At 39.6% G+C, this 19,707-nt stretch overlaps 1 protein-coding gene across 6 annotated transcripts in view; it reads right to left on the minus strand.

Annotated features, from left to right (window-relative positions):
• The window catches only part of CCDC141 (coiled-coil domain containing 141), a 163,361-nt gene that overhangs the window by 45,232 nt on the left and 98,422 nt on the right, over positions 1-19,707 (minus strand). For 5 of the 6 annotated variants that reach the window (XM_075933728.1, XM_075933726.1, XM_025182788.2 and 2 more), the window contains 8 exons: positions 19,208-19,327; positions 16,845-17,036; positions 14,704-14,880; positions 10,005-10,184; positions 8,987-9,112; positions 7,429-7,617; positions 6,945-7,124; positions 5,636-5,785 (listed from right to left, as the gene is read on the minus strand). In XM_075933728.1, the coding sequence (XP_075789843.1) occupies positions 5,636-5,785; positions 6,945-7,124; positions 7,429-7,617; positions 8,987-9,112; positions 10,005-10,184; positions 14,704-14,880; positions 16,845-17,036; positions 19,208-19,327 (1,314 nt within the window). The remainder of the gene's footprint in view (positions 1-5,635; positions 5,786-6,944; positions 7,125-7,428; positions 7,618-8,986; positions 9,113-10,004; positions 10,185-14,703; positions 14,881-16,844; positions 17,037-19,207; positions 19,328-19,707) is intronic. The other variant, XM_075933727.1, reaches the window with a different exon arrangement.

Consider the following 19,707-nt stretch of genomic DNA (forward strand, 5'->3'; position numbering starts at 1 on the left):
CCTCCCATCAACACATGCAAATTACAACTACTGACATCAGCAACTGTGTGTGATCACTGAGGGCAGTACACAGGTCTGAATCTTCAGCAGCAGAGAACTCTAACCTTATATTGGTTCTTCACCCATTTACTGCAAAAATGCAAAGTTAAATTGCTAAATGGTTTTACTGCAAAATACCTAAACGAATTAAGACTACTGGTTTAATGGAACTTCATCATTACTTCATCCTTATTCACGCAGATGTTCCTAATTATAGTGTCCTGGGTCTCATGTGGAGAATGATGGTGGAAGAGGGGGATGGCTGCTACCTCTTGCTTAGACTTACAACACAAGTACAAAACAAATGCTATAGGCAGAGCAAAAAGCTGCTTTTAAAATGCATTTGTAAACTGCAAAGTTTATGAAAAACATTTTTCATTCATAGCCAAGATTCTTCAGGAGGCACTTCCCTCTCCCTTTCACTCCCACATATAACCTCCTGCAGTCTGAGTATCAAAATAGGCAAAAGGGTAAGGTAGCTGAAAAGAGATTTTCAAAGGGACAAAGACAAAAGAACAGAAGCAAAGATGGTTAGAAGGCAGGGACAGGAAAAAGTTGCCCTTCCATTTATCATTGGTTATGAGTTTAGAGTCAGGATCTTGTCAAGTAGGCAAGGTGTTGAGAAACTTTCAACTCCCGTCTATATCATGAATTCATGAGCGTGCTTGGTGCCTTTGGGAATGCTCAGCAACTTGTAGGATTGAGCCACAAACATAAAAGTATACCTCCCTATAAATTATAACAAAATGGGGGTTTGGGAAAAGCTGAGGCATAGTTTAAAGTACATTAGCATTCAGAATAACCACAAGGTGGTTTGCAATATTATTCTCAGTTGAAAAAGATTTTTTGTTGCAAAGAAGATCAATTTTAAAAAGAATTAAGTCATTTTTAATTTCACGTCCATTAGCTTAACAGAAGGTTAGACCATGGAGTTACCACAAAGCTAAGTAAGGGTTGCACATAGCTGCACTGTCCTAGAAGCACATCAGTGAGTCACAATTCAGATCCTGAATCCCTTTTCTTTAGGGAAGCCAATACCTAGCACAACTTACTTCCCCCTCTGGACTGGCTCAAATATACTGGCAGATACACTTGGGTAGAGCAGAAGGGTGGGGATGGGAAATAAGGCAAAGCTTCACCTGTATCCTTTCTCTGCCACCTGTGTAGAAAGAAGAGCAATATCCCTGTAGGGGCTGTACTTATGTCCTGTGCATGGAGCAGTAATGCAGGTAGCCCACATATGCAAGTGGCACCTACTTTGGATATTACAAATGCTTACAGGGCATGAGTTTTGGGTTTTGATTTTGCAGTTTTTTTAAAAGTAACAAAAAATAGAAATTTCTTTGTCTGCAAGAATGTTGCCCATTTGATTTTACACATCTGAACACAAATTTGTTTTCTTGCATTTTAAGGAGCTTCAAACCTTTACTCGTAGACCCGAGTCTAAAACAAACAAACGTTACTTCTGATCTGAATACTGCACCATAAGATAACCAATAAGTCCTTGATCCTTAAAATATTTACAGCATGGGCTTTACATACATAATTACACTAAACTTAAATGTATGCATAAGTGTTTGTAGTAGGGTCTTAAAACTGTTGATCACAAATGGTTTTAAATTTACATTTGAAATTTGGTGTTGCCAATTGGTAAACTGCAAATAACTAGATTGTGTATTGTTTGACAGGCACTATGCTTCCTGACATGTGAAGCGAAATGTATACCGACTCATATGTGATAGATGACAATGGAACTATTTGATACATGTCTACTTGTTGTTACAAATAATATCAGACTTATTACTGATGTTTAATAAATATTTAAAATAATTAATTGCATTATTTTAAAACTTGTAAGCACAAATTCATAAATTTTATCTTCTTGAACTAATTCAGTGCCATCAATTTACTGGGTATCTAGGTAGCTTTAGTTTTAGATGCTTAATGAAAAAAGTGACAAGGGATTACTATTCAAGTACAACTACCTAAGTGTTTGTTCAGGAAACATCATCAGTACTAAGTAATAACGGAAATGGAAACTAATTAAAGACAAAAACATCAAAGGGGCTATTTAGCATTATTTCAGTTATACTAAATACAACATTCAGTTAGGCCATTAGGTGATAAACATTAACCCACTCAGTGGGTTAATGTTCTCTGCTACTTTTATATCTTTTATAACTTAATTTAAAAATATACCATGTAATTATTTTTACAGAGGATTTCCATTATGTTTGAGAACCTAATGGGATGACTATATTTAGCAAAGCAGCTGACATTGATTTCATTTAGGTTTTGGGGACAGAAAGACATAGAAGTAATTTCCATCTTGCTCGTACTCTCTCTGGGTAATGCAAAGAGTAAGTACATAGAAATATTGCTTTACTTAGCAGGTAGATACATCCGTTCTGCTATTACTGCGATCACTGCAGAATACTAGGAACATATCAGTGAGACCAGAGCTCCATCTAGTCCAAAATCCCGTTTCTCATCGTGGCTGGTTTTGGATGGAGAGCTGGTTGGTAAATGTATTTTTTCACCTTGCAGATAATCTCCGGAAATATTTTGGCTTAAGCTTGAAATATATATTTTGTTCATGGAATGCTGCTGTGATGCTTCAAGCACCCATTCTCCTCTCTAGGATGGGCTCCCTGGTCAAGACTACATCCCCCACGATGTACCAAATTATCTCTCCCTACCCTCCCACCCCTCATCCTTTTGGGCAGGGATGGGGAAATTCAGGCCTGGGAGCCAAATGTGGCCCCCAGCTTGCCTGGATCTGGCCTCCACAGGTCTGGAGCACACAAAACCTACTTGCCTGGGCCCCCGTAGGCTCTGGTGTGCAAGGGGAATATGGAGAGTGTCTTTCTCCTTCTCAGTCAGGGCTTGTGACATTGCTTCTCACTTGTGTGTGGCCCCGACTGATTTTTCTTTGTCAGTGGCCCCTGGCCCAAAAAAGTTTTCATACCCTGCCTTAGGGAAAAAGGTGGTCCATCCTGGCAGCTGCAGTATATTATGGGGGGTGAAGTCCAGGTGGGGTGCCTGCCCCATAGAAGAGACTGAGAACATGAGGTGCTCAAACTACAAATATTATGAGACACCACAGTGTTATTTCAGAATCAAAATAGGTACATTCTGTAGGTACATTCTGTTATTCAATGACAGCATTGAAATTTCCCCTGAAAAGTAGATATTTTAAATTTAAAGAAAATCCTGTTTAATCAACCCCCCAATTTTCTGTTGAAAAACAGATGAATGAAAAATTTTAACCAGTCTTTATGAGAAATGTACAATTATGGACTAGCCTATGTACAGGGTAAATTTCTTCCTAATTTTGATTTTTTTCTTCTAATAGTTACCCAAAGAACTGTGTATGCGCTCATCTCCATTAAGTGGCTAACCCATTTTTAAATCCTAACCTTCTTGACCTCCATAACATGTTGTGTCAAAGAGCTATTTCATTGGTTTTAAATAGTACCATGTTCCTGATTGCTGAGAACAGGGTAAATATGAGTGTCCCATTGATCTTTTCTACACCATCATTAGTATGCATACTCTTTTTCCCCTTTAATTCATTTTCAGTTAAAAAATCCTTTCAGTCCATCAAGCTTTTATTCACTTTTGTTGTTATAACTGATTTATGCAATCTCTCTCTATACATATAAAGAATTTTTTCCTGTGGAATGACAGAGTGATGTTATCATATCGCTCTGCGTCCAGAGGAACAAGCCCTGCTCACTCCCATCCTGGTCTTTCCCAGGGCCCATAGCCTAGGCCTCCCCTGCCCTTCCCAGTAGCTGGGGGGGGGGGGCGGGGGGAGCTGAGCCTGTCATGGCTTGAGCCCGGCCCCTCCTGATGGCCAGGGGGAAAGCCAGACCTTCCCGGCAGCTGGGAGATGAACCAGGCCCAGCGTAGCCTTGGCTCAGCTCCTCCTGGTGCCTGGGGGAGGGGGGCAAGAGCTGGAGCTGGTTGAGCCAGGACTAGGGTACCTTCAGATCCTCCCGGCAGCAGGGAGAGGGAAAGAACCTTGGCCCAGCCCCTCCTGCGTACGAGGGAAGAGCCTGGCATGGATTTGGCCTGACCCCTCCCAGCATCAACGGGTGAAAGCCAGGACTGGCGCGAATTCGGCCCGACCCCTTCTGATAGCCGGGGGAAGACCCGGGCCCAGTGCGGCCTCAGCTCGGCCCCTCCCAGAAGCTGTGGGGACAAGAGCTGGGGCTGGCTGGGATGGCCTCAGGGCTGAGTCCTCCTCTGCGGGTGGGGGGAAGAGCCAGAGCTGGGGTGGCCTCAGATCCTCCCTGGCAATGGGGATGGAGGGGGAAGAGAAGGGGAAAAGCTGGGGACAGGTGGCCTTGGGCCTGGTCCCTCCCTGGCCAACAGGGGGGTTGGTGAGCATAGCAAGCAGGGGGCATGCCCCCCTAGTAATAGTTTATTGTTAGTAGTAGTAGTATTTGTATTACCATAGTGTTGAGACCACTTAATTATGGAACAGGGCCATATTGTGCTAGGGGCTGTACAAATATAACAACGAGAAGGGCCCCCACCACAAACAGCTTAGAATCTAAGTAGGGTGCCCAGTACAGAGAGAGCATGAAAGTTTTCAAAATAGCTTGTGTGTTATTTTAAAAGAGTTAATTGTAATATAGCCCTTTTGGAACTGTGAACCTTACATTTATATTGTTACATGGTTAACAGTGACCTGCCAGGGAAAGATAAATTGATCTTGAGACCTTTTAATTTCTTTGTAGCATATAAAGAAAGCTCAAAAGATTTTTGTTAAAAATAAAAGTAAAAAAAATTAAATTTGCTTTTTACATTAAAAAACAAAATGTGTCAACCTTGGAAGATACTGTGGTTACTGGCAAAATAATGATATTCGGATAGTACAAGAGATAAAGACTGCAAATAGATCAATTGATAGGAAAAGGGGCTAGTCAGACTGATTAACATTTTCCTCCCTTTTTATGTTTTGGTTAAACTTCAGTCCCTACTGAATCATGGGCAGAAATTATGTCCTATTAAAATCTCAACACGGTTGCCATTTAAGGTGTTAAAACAAAATAGCCAAGGTCCCCACATTTCCCCTAAGACTCAGGGAATATCAGAATTGACATTCTGATATTTCTTAAAGTACAAAATTACTAAGTGTGGGGGGGGTTTTAATGAATGCCTTCTCGTCTTGTAAAAATCATTTAAAAAAAATCTTTTACGGGTCACATTTAAACCTCTAATTGTAATACTCATAATTCTTTTTAACATGAGGATCAACAGTACAGCTACATGATACAGAAATACTGCATTTGTTTGAGGCTTTCCTTTTGAGATATTTATAAACCCAAATAACTGAACTGAACCAGATCTGGAAAAGAATTGTGCTGAACATCTGAACCTGACAAACTGCAGCTGCTGTATTTGCATTAATGTCAGCATGGTATCTTCATGTAGACTTGAACACAGGGTTGCATTTTAAACACAGGCCATAGATTTTTGCTATTGGTAAGATGAAAATCAGCTCTATTGTTTGTGGGGAACATCTAAGCAGTACCACATATAATAACACACATATTAGTAATTTAATCTGTTCTTTTCACCAGACCTCGTTTATCTCTTCTCTAGTTGTGCAGTACTGGAAGTTGTGTGACAGTTCCTCCTCATACTTATCTGCTTTGGTTCTCCAGTTAATGCTGTTACACTCAAGTGTAGCAAGCTCCTGCTGTAGAGTCTTTACAGAAACATTAAAGCAGTTCTTTACAAAATAAGAGAGAGAGAAAGCAAAAAATGAAATGATGATGAGCTGGATTTGCTGCCTACACAATATAGACACAAATGTCTAACTCATATGACATTGCTTATGGTTTAAAATAGGGAAAATATTTCTGCTTTATCTTACACTTAGTCAATTAAAAATAATGTTATTTCAGAGAAAGGATATTTATCCATGTGAGAATATCATTAACCATTAAGAGTAAGATTAAGGCATGGTTCGTAGCATATAGAAAGAGGGAACGTGTCTGCACCACCCTAGGAACAGTCTAGAACTGGAACTGTGGTTCAGAGTTGCACTTCCTGCCCTGATGTTCCCCTTAATCCAGCAGGAAATAATCTTCTATTGGCACCTGCTACTGTTACCTTACCTCCCCGCATCTGCTGCCTGGCATATTCTGGGGTATGGAAACAGAGTCCAGGTTCTGGCTACTCCGCTCTCCTCTGTTTAGGAGAATTAGTGGCCCTTAGACTCTGTTCTCTGCCTCCCGTGTACACCTTGTACCTCCTTTTCTCCCCTCCACAATATATGGGGCAAATGAGAATCTTGCCTGGAAGGAATAATGCTTTCCTAAAACAATATCCATTTCACTAGGAAAATTCACCTCTAGAGGAAAACTAGAATCCTGCAAGAAAATAAAAGAATATGGATGCAAAACTACCTTACAAAATAGGAGTCTAAAACTTACATACTTTATCAGTTGTCAAGCTACAGGACATGACCTGCACATGGAACATTGGGGAGCAGGAAAGCAGATTCCCCTCCCCACAACGTTGACTGTATTTATATAACTGATAATTAAAAAACAAATAAAAACCCCAAACTAAAAGACTAAGATTTCTGAATAACTAAACTTATTTTCTCTGTACCAAAATGATTCATAAAGTTAGCGGGACCACGAAAAAGTGAACTCCGTTGTTGAAGATTTCTTTTAGGTTGATGCAAACAAAAAATCTGCAGATGGATCAGATTCATTACATTAAAATGGATTTTTAAAATGTAAGCATGAAAATGTTTAACCATTTTGCTTTAGTTTTTTCCCCGGGGCATTAATGTGTTGTATGCATATCTACACATCAGTACGATAGTGCTAATGTTTCAGGCTATCATATGGAATGCTAAATTTCCTAATATTACTTACAGGATGCTGCACTGCAGAAAGGCTGGCCTTGCCTAGAGTAAGAGCCAGGTTATATAGATGTCTGATATGTGCATGTTTCTCCTGAGTATTAGCAAGATGCACTTTAGCTTGGAGTGCATCATCAGGAATCTTGCTTCTTTCAGGAATCTCCAGTTCTCCTGATTTTATGAGACATTCCAGCTGGAATATGATTGAAATAATTTGTTAAAGAAAGTTATACTATTCCCTTCTTCACCATCAGATGTTAACATAATAATGGGTAGGGAGAGGCCCTAAGCACAGAATCTGTGATTTTGATCTAGAATTTGAGCTCACCAGATTTCAGAAGATTTCAGATCCACAGTATGAGTTCAGTTCCACAGGTGGGTAGGTGTTTTTAATTTTGGGGCAAAACAAAGACGATAGGTGGTACCAGAAACAAAAAGAAATTAATTGCAACAGGAAAAAACATGTATATTTTAAGGATAAATATTATTATGCTTACTTGTTCTTTGACATAATGGAATTTGACTGACTTGTTGACGATTTCATCATATTCTGTCATCCTTTCTTTTATCTTCTGAAGAAGATGAGTAAGCTCACTTATTTTCTCAGAATTTTCTTTAAGAGGAACTCCTTTTAGGCTCAGCAATTCTGATAATTTTACTGTGTATTCAACCTCAGCAGTTAGTTGCTAGCAAATAAACACAATAGTCCAAGTTTTGCAGGAATTAATTTTCTTGTATTATTTCATCAAATGTAAATTAGGGATTAGGAAATTATTTTAGGAAAAAAATAAATGCCATTGTCTTCTCAAGGGGGGGAGTAGCATTAGCATGGTCCACACTGGCTCTACAGTGCTGTAATTAGTGTTTCTTCAAACCCCTAAGCAAGGAAGTTACAGCACTGCAATTTGCTAGAGTAGACAAGCCCCAAGTCCCTGCTTTTTCTCTTCAAAACCCTGCACACCCTACAGAGGGAATTCCTGTTTTACAGGCAATTACCAGCCCTTTCTTATCTGATCACGCAACCTCTGTCTATCAACAAAATACTGACTCTCTGCCCCAGGGACACCTATCTTCTGCAGACCTCACATTCCACACTAATGCCCATGCTGTAGTTAGGGGCTGAACCTGAACTTTTTACAAATAGATCTGAACCAAAACCTCAGATCCATAAGCTCCTACAGTTGAAGTCTGGACCAGATCTGCATTTCAAGCTGTGGACAATCTACTTTTTTGTTCCCCACATTTTCAATTTCCCCTGTACAAATTGATATTAACTCGTTGGACACTAGAGACTTCGCAGGTGAATGTCACTTGAGATCTGTAGTTAAGAGGAGGCAAACCGGTGCTGTGCTTGGAAACCAGGAGGTCTTTTTCATATTATAAGACATGACAGGTGGACGTAAGTCTGCAGAGCATGAATGGGAGACAGACTTTTCTGGGATCAGGAGTTGCAATGTGGAGGAGATAAGAAGCTCATATACATAAACACTCCTCCCCAACCAGCTCTGCAATCCTAAGCATGAGGCTGAGATGTCTTTTTTTTTGCACTTGTGCATTCAAGTAGGTTTTCCGGAGAGAGGGATGACTCAGTGGTTTGACCATTGGCGTGCTAAATTCAGGGTTGTGAGTTCAGTCTTTGGGGGGGAGGGGGGAATTTAGGGATCTGGGGGCAAATCTGTCAGGGATGGTACTTGGTCCTGCTATGAGGGCAGGGGACTGGACTGGATGACCTCGCAGGGTCCCTTCCAATTCTGAGATAGGTATATCTCATATATTTTAATTGCTTTTATTCTCTTCTGTATAGCTAGTCTTTCCTTGTGTATCATTCCTGATGTGCAGCCAATATTGTAGGAGACATTCTGAGGAGTTTGCACATGACAAAAGGCAGGGTGCAACCCTACACAGAATATAAAATGTAAAACCTAATCCCACAAATACTTTTTCCTGTGAGCAGTCCCAATGAACTCAATGTAAATGTTACTTTGCAGGATCAGGAATTTGCAAATAACTTTTTTTTTCACTTTGGATTTCCTCCAATCCAATCTGTTTTCTTACCTGAAACTGTTGTTTCATTTGGTTAATTTTTTGTTGTAGTTCTAAAAGAATCTGAAGATTACTCCCAAGGTCAACTGCTGCAGTAGGTCTGAGTGCCTCTTCAAGAACAATTAAGTTATGGGTTGTCTAAAAGAAATAGTGACACAACATATGAGAACATTTTCATTGGCATTACATCATTTAAATTTGACTTAAAAGCTATTTTTATAATTAAAGTAAAAAATTCACTGAAGTTCTGTCAACAGAATTCCATAGAGTGATATTACAGCTATAAAAATGGTTGATAATAAAAGCAATGCAAAGGAAGCTTGTGTGTGTCCTAAATTTGCTTTAAAATTATAGATCTCTCTTTGGTGCAAATCCTCTGATGTTCTGAAGGGGCTCTGGAAGACTTTAAACACAGTGTAGCTGGGGTAAGAGGAGGCTGGAAAAAAGATTCACTTTGTAGCCCATAGAATTTTCTCTGCAAGAGCTTGGAGAGTGGCTTAGCAATAACTAACATAGTGGCCACATAATGGGCTGCAGCCACATGTGTAGCTGCAGATGTAATGTGCAATCTGCCCCTGGGCCAAAGAAAATCCTTTTCTCATTAACCACTGCACAGCCCATTTACTTTAACTTTGTTCACAGAGATAGGATTTGGTTTACTGGAAGTAGTTAATACAAGCATGGCAGAGAAATAAATTTGTGCTATCTGGCTAGGTAAATTTAAATGCTCTTCTTTTCAGAACAAATACACAAATAGAAAAATGTAATGTGCTTGTAAGAATGCTGTGCACTGTGTAAAGCTGTGATTCTCAAAATGTTGACTTCAGCAGGATTTTATGGTGTGCACAAAACAAAAATAATAGAAAATCAAGCAATTTAATACAGCAAACAGTCCATAGAGTGATCTCTTCTGCGTCACCTGCAGAATTAAGTGGTGAGAGAAGCACTGACACGTGGTAATTTCAGACTACAGTATTAATAATGCAAAAATGTGTGTCAACACTGTCATCTTTAGATGTGTTTCACTTACTTTTTTAAATTGCTCTTTAAATTTGCAACATTGTTGTTTGATAGACTTTCCTTGATTTATATGGAGCCTCCATGTTGTCCACAGGTCTATCAGCTCTTCCTTTTCTTTATTCAATTTGTCAATAATGTCTTCAGTTATTTGCATAACGTTTTCCATTTGGAATATAATATTCTTATTTACCTGGTAATAAATGACAAATGCAACTTCATTTTTCCCCAAAAAGAATAACATATTTATAAGAATGCAAAACAGATTCAGTTTTTAGCTCAACAACTTTTAAAAAGAGAGCTGAATACAATCGGCATAATTCAGCATAATTATTTTGGAGTTTCCTGGTAGTTTGTGTGCATGTATAATACAGTGGTTTTAGAGAACTGGCTAACTAAAGGGAGTAGACATGGAAGACTAGTTCTTTGGTTCAGCAATGGCCAAGAATGATCTCCTTTTGATGACTGTTTGATGGCCATGAAAAATCAGGTGGAGTCTTCAAACCACATCTTAATGAACAGCGTTCAACATCAGAGAAACTACCAACATTGCCAATAATTCATATAACCGTCGGAAATTTCAACAAAGAGTTAACTGGGACTGAAGGAGGACTAAGGATATTTACTTATCCTTAAATATGGTTTCCATTGCACAAGGCTGAAAAACTCGTGAGATAACATGAGGCAAACATAGGCAACACTTGTGGATTCTTTTGCCTTTAAGCTTTTTGGAGTGACAATAGAAAACTTGGTAATTTTCTTTACTCTTTTCCCCAAATCTAGCCTAGAATTTTTCATCTGTGGAAGGATGTGTATGTAAATTATATTTCTTATCTATATGCTGACATTAATAAATATTAAGACTATAACTCCCATGTCAAGAATATATTGAGACCATATTAGCAGATGATGTATTGGCAGCAATTTTTAGGCCTTGCAAGAGGCAATATCTGAGAGCATATCAGCAAGGATAAATGGCATGGAGGTAATTCTATCACCCATTTTTCTAAAAAGTACTTTCATATTTTTCAACTAGCACAGACTACCTCTTAGTGGATGCAGAATAAAGTGTATATTGCACAAACAGAAATATGTGAGTCTATCTTGAGTAAAATATGTATATGAAAAAACTGTTGTAATAGGTTATTTTATTTGTATCACATAGCTTTTATGCCTGCTTGCCTTTGTGCTTTTAGCCAGAGTCAGCAGTGCATGTCACAGAGCATGTGAGATTGGCACAGCTTTTACAAACTGGCAGGCCAAGCTCAATATTCTTGGTTTAAAATGAGAATTTCCCCCTCTGTATAGGGCACAGAGAAATAAAGTGAGTTTCCTGAGGTCGCCCAGCAGGTCCAGAACAAGAACCCAAGTCTCCTGATTTCCAGTCTCATTTGCCCTCCACTGTACCACTCTGCCTCCCCTCACAAACGTTTTTAGAGTGTAATTGATCATACCACCATCTAGTGCTTTATTAGTTTGAAAATATTGCACATATATTCATCCTCTCTACCCCTCTATGATGGAGTGATGTGTTAGTTCCTGCATGGAGACAGACACTGAAAGGCTAGCATGACTTGCTCGGACCACACAGCACATCAGAATTAAGAACTGCCAGTTATCCAGGGGGCCAACAGACATGCCAGGCCGCTGGGCAAGGTGGGGGAGGGCTGCCTCTGCACTCCGGGAAGGGGGCGGTCCTTGGGCAAAAGAGGTGGGGCCTCAGGTAGAAGGGTGGGGCCAGGGGAGCCAGCCCTCGGTGCTCCCCACCTCAGCACCATCCAGAGCATGCTGCTCAGGGCACAGTGTTCCGGCAGTGATGTAAAGGACCCAGGGTTCCAGCCACTGCTGCAACAGCGGTGGCAACAGCTAGGAGCCCTGGGCCCTCTGAATTGCTGGGCCCCAGGCAGCTACCCAGTGATGGATAGGCAGGGTACTACTTTTTTCTAACCATCCCAATATTCAGTAACAAAGGGTTAAACCCAGAACAACGGATAACCAGGAAGTGCTGGCAGGGAGCCAGGAGTGCCAATGGAAAGAGAGTGAAAGATTTTTTAAATGAAATAAATTTTGCCTGTTTCAGTTTTCTTTATGAGGGAGCCAGAACAGGAGCTGGGATAGAAATGGACTAAGCAGTGATAAGGCACAGATTTTCCAGCAATATCATGTCTAAGAAAAGAAAACCTACATTTTGGAATAACAGAGATGTAAGTAGAACAGGGAATGTTTATAATTAGATGCAGTCAGGTTTTCTTGGTTTGTGGGACTTCTCTGTGCTGCTTTAAACCCTCCCCCTATTAAAAGATTACACTTTGTTTCCAAACTCTCTCCTAAGGGAGGATTAAAAGTTACCCCACAGAGAGAAGTTCCCAAGTGCTTCTTTGTGGCTCCAAGGAGTTTTTGCATTTGGGTGGTGGCAGCGTACCACTCAAGGTCAGGGAGTCTGTGACCTTAGGGAATTTTTATATAGAAGCCTTTAGTGGTAAGGTATTTTAAGGTCTCCTGCAGGCCCCTGTCTTCTGCACCCGAAATGCCAGAATGGGGAACAGTTTTGTCACACACCCTTTATATTTCCCATCAGTGGGCCTACAGCAATTCAGTCTGCAGCTTACTGCTTCACTTAGGGTACGGTACGTCTACACTGTGGAGCTATTTTGGGATACTGGAAGTATCCCGAAATAGTTATTTCATGTCTACTGAAGCAGCCTTTTATTTCCAAATAGATTCAAAACAACAGGTGGCTTATTCTGACATCCTGGTAACCATCATTCCATGAGGGTTAAGGGAAATTTCGGAATAGTGAGTTATTTTGAAATTTGACACTGTGTAGACAGCGCCAAATTACAAAATAAACTATTTTGAAACACACTTGAAATAAGCTGTGCAAATTGCATAGCTTATTTTGAGCTAAGGGTGCTGTGTAGACACACCCTTAAAGACCAGTGGCCTGCAAGATTGCAAGCTTTCTTCCCATAAGAAGAGAGTTCTGGAGAAAATGTCCATGAAGATGTCCTTGCAGACTTTCTCTATTGTTCCTTTGAAGAAGTGGGATTTACTGCATCCCAGTGGACAAGAAGGTAGGACCAGTCCTCAAACCAAACAAATGCTCAGGGGTCTGCAGAAGGCCAGGGTTGTCTGCATGGAGGCCCTGTGCCTCCACAAACCCTGAAGGAACTGCTCAATTAAAATCATGCTTACATGGATCCTGACTGTGGTGACTCCTTGGATGCTCAGAAGGTACCTCAGAAGTAGAAATAATCCCATCCCTAGCAAATAATCTTTTATGCTGAAACTCGACAGGACTTGCCTACTTCTTACTGCTCCTGGTAGCCAAATGTCCAGTATACCCATGCAGATCCCAGATACATGGACCACCCTCCAAAAGGTGCGGAAGAGGGGTGAAGAGTGGTGCAGAAGTAGTTTTCCAAGCTCACATTCTGCATGGGATAGGAGTGATCTATGCATAGAGATAGTGGGAGGAGTGAGCTAGCCTTTAAAATGTCTACAAATGCATTTTATCCTTATACACAGCTGGAAACTTGCTAGCAATTCCTACATGGCCTGAAAAGTGTTACAGGCCCAGACGTGTTCTACTGCACTGCAACGGAAGGTTTTCATAGGTTTTCAAACTCTAATAAGCTCAACGTACAAGAATTACAAAGTAATAAAATGTAAAAGATGCCTTAACTTCCTCTGAAATCTCATGTTAAAACATAACCCTTACTTAAGAATTGCCTACCAATTTAACCACATTATTGTTATTAGGATTAGAGCCATCAATATTGTGTTTACAGCTATGCCATCACAATTAGAGCTGGTCAGGAGTTTTCCATAGGAAAGATTTTTTGATAGCAAATGCAGCTCTGCAGAATGAAAATGTTCAAATTTGCCAAAAACTTTAGTTTTTTTCATAAGAAAATCAACCTGAAATACTTTATTTTGGATCAGTTCGGCCAAACTCAAGATATTTTGTTACACTGAGTTGACCCAAAACGTTTACGTTAAAATCAGTTAAAAATTAAAGTACAGTTTACCATCACAATTTCATCAGACAAAGTGTAATTTGGATCTTCTACTTCCTCCTTTGAGCTAGTCTTACTGGAGGACTTCATCCTCTGCGCTGCAGCATACAGATACAGAGAGGTCTTGGTCTCTTTACATTGTGGGAGATGTAGTCTCCATGGAGAGTCTGGCTCATTGGAGATAATAGAGGAACTGAACTATGCCAGAGAAATGCGGTGTAATGTTGATATCACTTGAAAAGCAGCTTTGGGACTGAATTCAACAAAATAAAATTAAACATTTCAAGTTCAGAAATGTCACAGTGTTTTGTTTATACTGAACATGTCAAAATGAAATGTTTTTCCATTTGCATATCAAAACTTTTTAGAATTTCTGTGCCGCAAAAAAAAAAAAAAAAAGTTATACCATTTTGAAATGAAAAAAAAATATGAAGTGTCAGAATTTTCCACAAATGAAAAAAACTCCAAGTTTTGCTCAGCTCTAACCATGATCCTCCTCCCCAGGATGCAATACAAAGTAGAAATACTGTGCCCTGGGCAAACTCTTCGGGGCATGGGAGTAGGATCCATAGATCTATTGTTAATCAGTCACTGGTTATGGTAGTTTAGTGCATATTTGAAATTTGAAATGATCACTGTAAATTTAACAGTTAATCCTTGCTACAGTGATAACTCTGTGAACTACAGTCTTACCATATTTAATGAATTAATAAATTCATGCCCTATATCTTCTGTGGAGAGAATCTTCTTTAAAACCATCTGCCACTGAGTATTAGCTGATTCCATCATATTCCTGGTTTCAGCTTCAATCTCTATTTGCACAGGCTCAGATTTATAGAATTCCTTCAGACTTTGAGTTTGGTCATTTACCTATAGAAAAATGCAAGAATAAAAGTAAAGGCCTTAATATCTAAAACTGAACAATTGAAACTCAAGTCTACCACCATGTTTGAATAATTAATTAATTAATTAATTAATTAATGTCTTCAGTGTTCTAAACCCCATGGTTTCCTCTACAGAAACCATAAACTAAGCAGACGTATTTTAAAGTAAGGATGTTAGTATAATTGAACAGTTGTGTAACCGCATGTAATCTTAGCAGTTACACGACTATTCGATAGTCCCAAGGGGCGGGGCAGCAGCCAGAGCACTCCCAGCCCCACTTCCAGGGGGCCCCCTCTGATCCTGCACAGGTGGGAACCAGTCCACTGGGGAGCCAGTTTAAAATAAAGAGGTAGCAGCACCAGGTGTCACCAACCCTTGTCTGTGGGGGTGTCCAAACCCTGTGGGAAGTGGAGCACCATCCATCTGCAGAGATCTTGGACACCCCACTTCCCCCAGACAGGAGCTCATGCCATGAACCAGCCTCTTCTGCGGCCAGCTCAGGCCGCCATGGATAGAGACTGCTTCATGCTACCCTCAAACCCCACACTTGATAGAGGCAGGAGTGGGGGGCAGACCACACCATGAAGCTGGTGCTGGTGGGAACTGACTTTTAAGCGGGCTCCCCCTAGCACAGGCTCCTGCCTCCCCCCCTCGTTGCCTCTGTAGGAGGCAGCAAAGGTGGGGGCAGATGGGTCTGTGGAGCCAGCATGTGCAGGAAGCCTGCTTGAAAGCCAGCTCCCCATGTGTATTGGCTCCAGACTGCCCCCTTATGCTCCATGCTGCTGCCTCTCATAGAGAGGCAGCAGCAGGGGAGTGGGGGGGGGTCTGGCAGAGCCAGTGCTCATGGGGAGTCTGTTTAAAGCCAGTTCTTCACAGGCACCGGCTCCCCCTCCCTCTTGCTGCCTCTGATCCAGCAGATACAGAGGCAGCAAGGGGGGGGGGGGGAGTGCATGTAGTGGATAAGATTAACTGATACACTAAAGCTTATCGGTTAATCATGTAGTGGACTACATGATGACATCCCTAGTTTTAAGTAACCTGTACACCTAATTTAACAGTTGGCAAATAGGTGAGGGACTGAAGTGAAAAGTTTATTATTCAACAAGAACTTCTAAACACACTGCAATATTTTTAAGCTGTTAGTAATTTGTTTAATATCTGTTATCTAGTATGTTAATATTATATGTTGCTTAGTTTCATTTAATGTGAGGTAACAAAAATTATTAGACAAATACAATATACATGACAAATATTAAAAAATACTTAAAGTGAAACATTAGGCTATGAACAAGTAAATGTGATCGTGTTATTAATTAGCATCACTATAATTGAAAACTTAATTGCTATGGCAAAATTTATCTAAAAAATTTTGTTCTACTTCTGTTCTTATTTTAGTTTAAAACATACAAGTGAATAGTATTACAGAACAAAAACAAGGACCAGAAAATCCTAGTTCTATCACTAGCCCAGGTTTATCAGTTTCCAAAGGCATGTTAGAAATGAAGGGATTGATTATGGGCTCCACTTGGGTGGTTTAAAACTAATTTAACTATTTTTTCTTACCAATTGAACTACATTGGTAGAAAAATCAGACCCTATCGTGGACTCAATTTATACTAATATAAAGCTATGTCAGAACAGCTTTAACAACAATTTCCCACAGATATCCAGCGGAGGGGTATCTTAAAACAATGTGTGCAAAAATGCATGCATGTAATTCCTTATGCTAGTGTACTATCTACAGTATTGCACTGATTTTAACTAAGGCCCTTGCTGAGGAAAATAACCTCATTTGAAATAGACAGCAGCCTAGGGGCTATGTAGATTGGAGGCCTGCACATCCTCCCTGGCATAGTAGCCCTAGATGGTATTTTAGATCTGACAAAAGCCATTGTCTCTCCTTGTGAAATTACAGAGTGACATTTAGTAATTCAAAAGGGAATCTCTACCTCTTTTGATGACTTTAAAAATGCCACATAAGCTTTTAGAAGGTCTAGTTTTGAACTAATATTTCTGTTAAGTGTTGTCAGTTCTTCATTTAGAAGGTCAGCTTTGCTAGAGAAAGCTGCCACCTCTGCAGGTTCAAATTCTTCCACCTCATTAATAATTCTCACAGCTGCTTCCAATTCATGTGATGTTTCCTATGAGGGCATAAACATAGAACACAGTATATGGTAATTGGAAAAGGCTCATCAAAATTCACATCCTAATGTTAATTTCCAGCAGTATTTGTTCTTTCTGTTTAAGCCACCCTCCTACATAGCAAAGGAACAACTAAAAATGTACATTAAATGCCAAAGATAAACATACCCTGCCTGTCATAGTTTTGAAATCAAACACAAAGCCTGAACATAATAAAATTTGCTAACTTGGAATGGGAAAAATGTGAATCTGAGTAGTGACAATCAGTGTAGTCTCTTGACAAAACTAAGGATCAAAAGCAATGGAAATGCTCCATCTGGGAACATGGATAGAGAGATGGGCCACCCACACAACCAAGACATGGTCAGTAAGTTCTCATGCAGTGCAAATCTGTAGGTCCCCAAAATTGAAATAGGAGCCAAGCAGCACATCATGTCTGTTTACGGTCTCTACTCTCCAAACATAGTAGTATTTTACTATGGTTTGGGTTGTGCAGATGTCCTTGACATTAGCGCTATTCTAGAATAATCAGCCAGGATTCTGTTTTTCAGTTCTGCTGTGTTAGCTCGTAACTCTAGGCAAGCACAAATCTTTTTTTCAAACTTTACGCCTATTTTTTCTTGTGGGCCTTATAAAGTCTGAGACACTTCTTCCTGAGGTCAGATGTTGGCTTGATATTACGTAGAACCCGGTGAATAAATTTCCAGAAAAGGCTTTGAACACTTGTTCTCAAAAACACATAAGAATGGTCATGAAGAAAATCCAACCTTAGCATAAAATCTAGATTGCATTTACTGCCTGGAAATATCCAAAGTTTAACTTAAATGTGAAAAGTCTGGCAAACATGATAAATCATTTCAGGAAACCCCCTCAGAAACTTTTTGCTATTGTGCTTTTCAAACGACTTCTGGATCCCAAATTTTCTCCAGAAAATACATAAATAATTTAAAATGTGAATTGATGGAATTGTTGCCTCGTATGCATAATGTTATCATCCAAAACTGCATCTTGTGAGCAATGGCATCAGAACTATGAATTACTGTAGGCAAAATGTTCGATCCATGTATTTCTATATCTAAAGGCCTAAGATAGCTTTACATACTTTAGTCCAATTCTTGGATTGATAGTATATGGTATATTTATCTCTGTCTCTCAGCTAGAGTGCAAGCTATATACCCTGTGAAATTCCACAGAAAGAATGGGTATGTGGCTAGGATACTGTAGTCAAAGCACATTATACAGTTTCTAGAGAAAGATCACAACAGGCAAAGGAAATGTCTACATCAGACTAGCATTACACCAACTGAGCAGAAATGTTATAAAAAATTATTTCATACTAATTTGTCACAAAGAATAGCTCTTACAACGCATCTGTTATTTTTATATTCTTGCTGAGTGCTCTTCAGAATTTCTTGTAAGTGAATTTTACTTTCAGTGCTACTGCACAAGACCAATTATTGGTTTATATAAACTGGTACAAGACAACAAAGAAAAAGAACAACAAAGATACTGAGTTTTCAGAATGTATTGAAATTGGGACTAGTTTCACAGAGAATACATATTGCTGCATTTTCTAAAGATCTCCCATTTTAACCTTGAAATATGAAACTGTGGTGAGATTTCAACCCACTAGTGGAAAGTGGGTGTGGTGAGGGGGGTAGAGCTAAAGTGGCTTTAAGCCCCTCTTACATGTTGTGGGGCCTATCTGGTTACAATAGTTTCCCTGTAATGCTTCATGATTCGGAAGTTCTCAGAAGGAAGCCTTATGGCTGTCTGTAGTACCTATGAATGGAGAATCCTCCCCCATCCAGACCTGGGCTTTTACACCATTCTAGCCCTTTTATCCACCATGAAGGAGTGTGAGTGGGAAAGATGATCTCACAGTGGTTATATTCTCAAACATGCCATTTTTGACATCCCAAAAATTAGTGGATCAGCAATATACATCGAGAACATGATGCTTCCAAGGGTATTAGAATCCGACCGTGTTTGGGCCTGGAGATACTAAGAAAGGATAGGATGATAGTAAAAAAAATAGGGCTGAGATGAGATGTATTACCTTCTTAGTAAATATAACCATCCCTTGCTGAGCATCTCAGCACATTTGTGTAAAATATACATTTGTGTCTAAAAATAGATAGGGTAATAGTATATGAAACATTTCTTTTACCTTAGCTTGATTAGACAGTTCTAGGTATTTGTTCAAAACTTTCTCTGACTCAGTCAAACAAGAACCAGGATCCACACTGACTGCAAGTATTGGACTGATTTTTTTAATTGATAGTGATACCTATATTAAAATATATACATATATATACACATCATTATATTAATTTCATCACTAGACATTATAAAAACACAAGCTTGCATAGAGAACGAAGTGAGGGAACAGACTTAGCTCTTGGCATTTCACAGCTTTGATTTTCAACCTTTCCTATAATCAGGAAATACAGAGGATGCCAAAAATAAAAAAGCCAAACAAATTCTTCTACCTACTGCAAATCTAACTAAAAAGTCTTGTGTACACTTGGGACACAGGTTTGAGCCTGCTTTCTTTTTTATCTACTTTTTTATCATTCTTAATTAATACAGCATCCTTATTATAATAAATTTGAAGCTTCACAGTGTTATAATCTAGAATTTACCATTTTGAACTTAATACTTTCAAGA

This window comes from Pelodiscus sinensis, chromosome 7 (genome assembly GCF_049634645.1).
Source record: "Pelodiscus sinensis isolate JC-2024 chromosome 7, ASM4963464v1, whole genome shotgun sequence".
NCBI classification, from domain to species: domain Eukaryota; kingdom Metazoa; phylum Chordata; order Testudines; family Trionychidae; genus Pelodiscus; species Pelodiscus sinensis.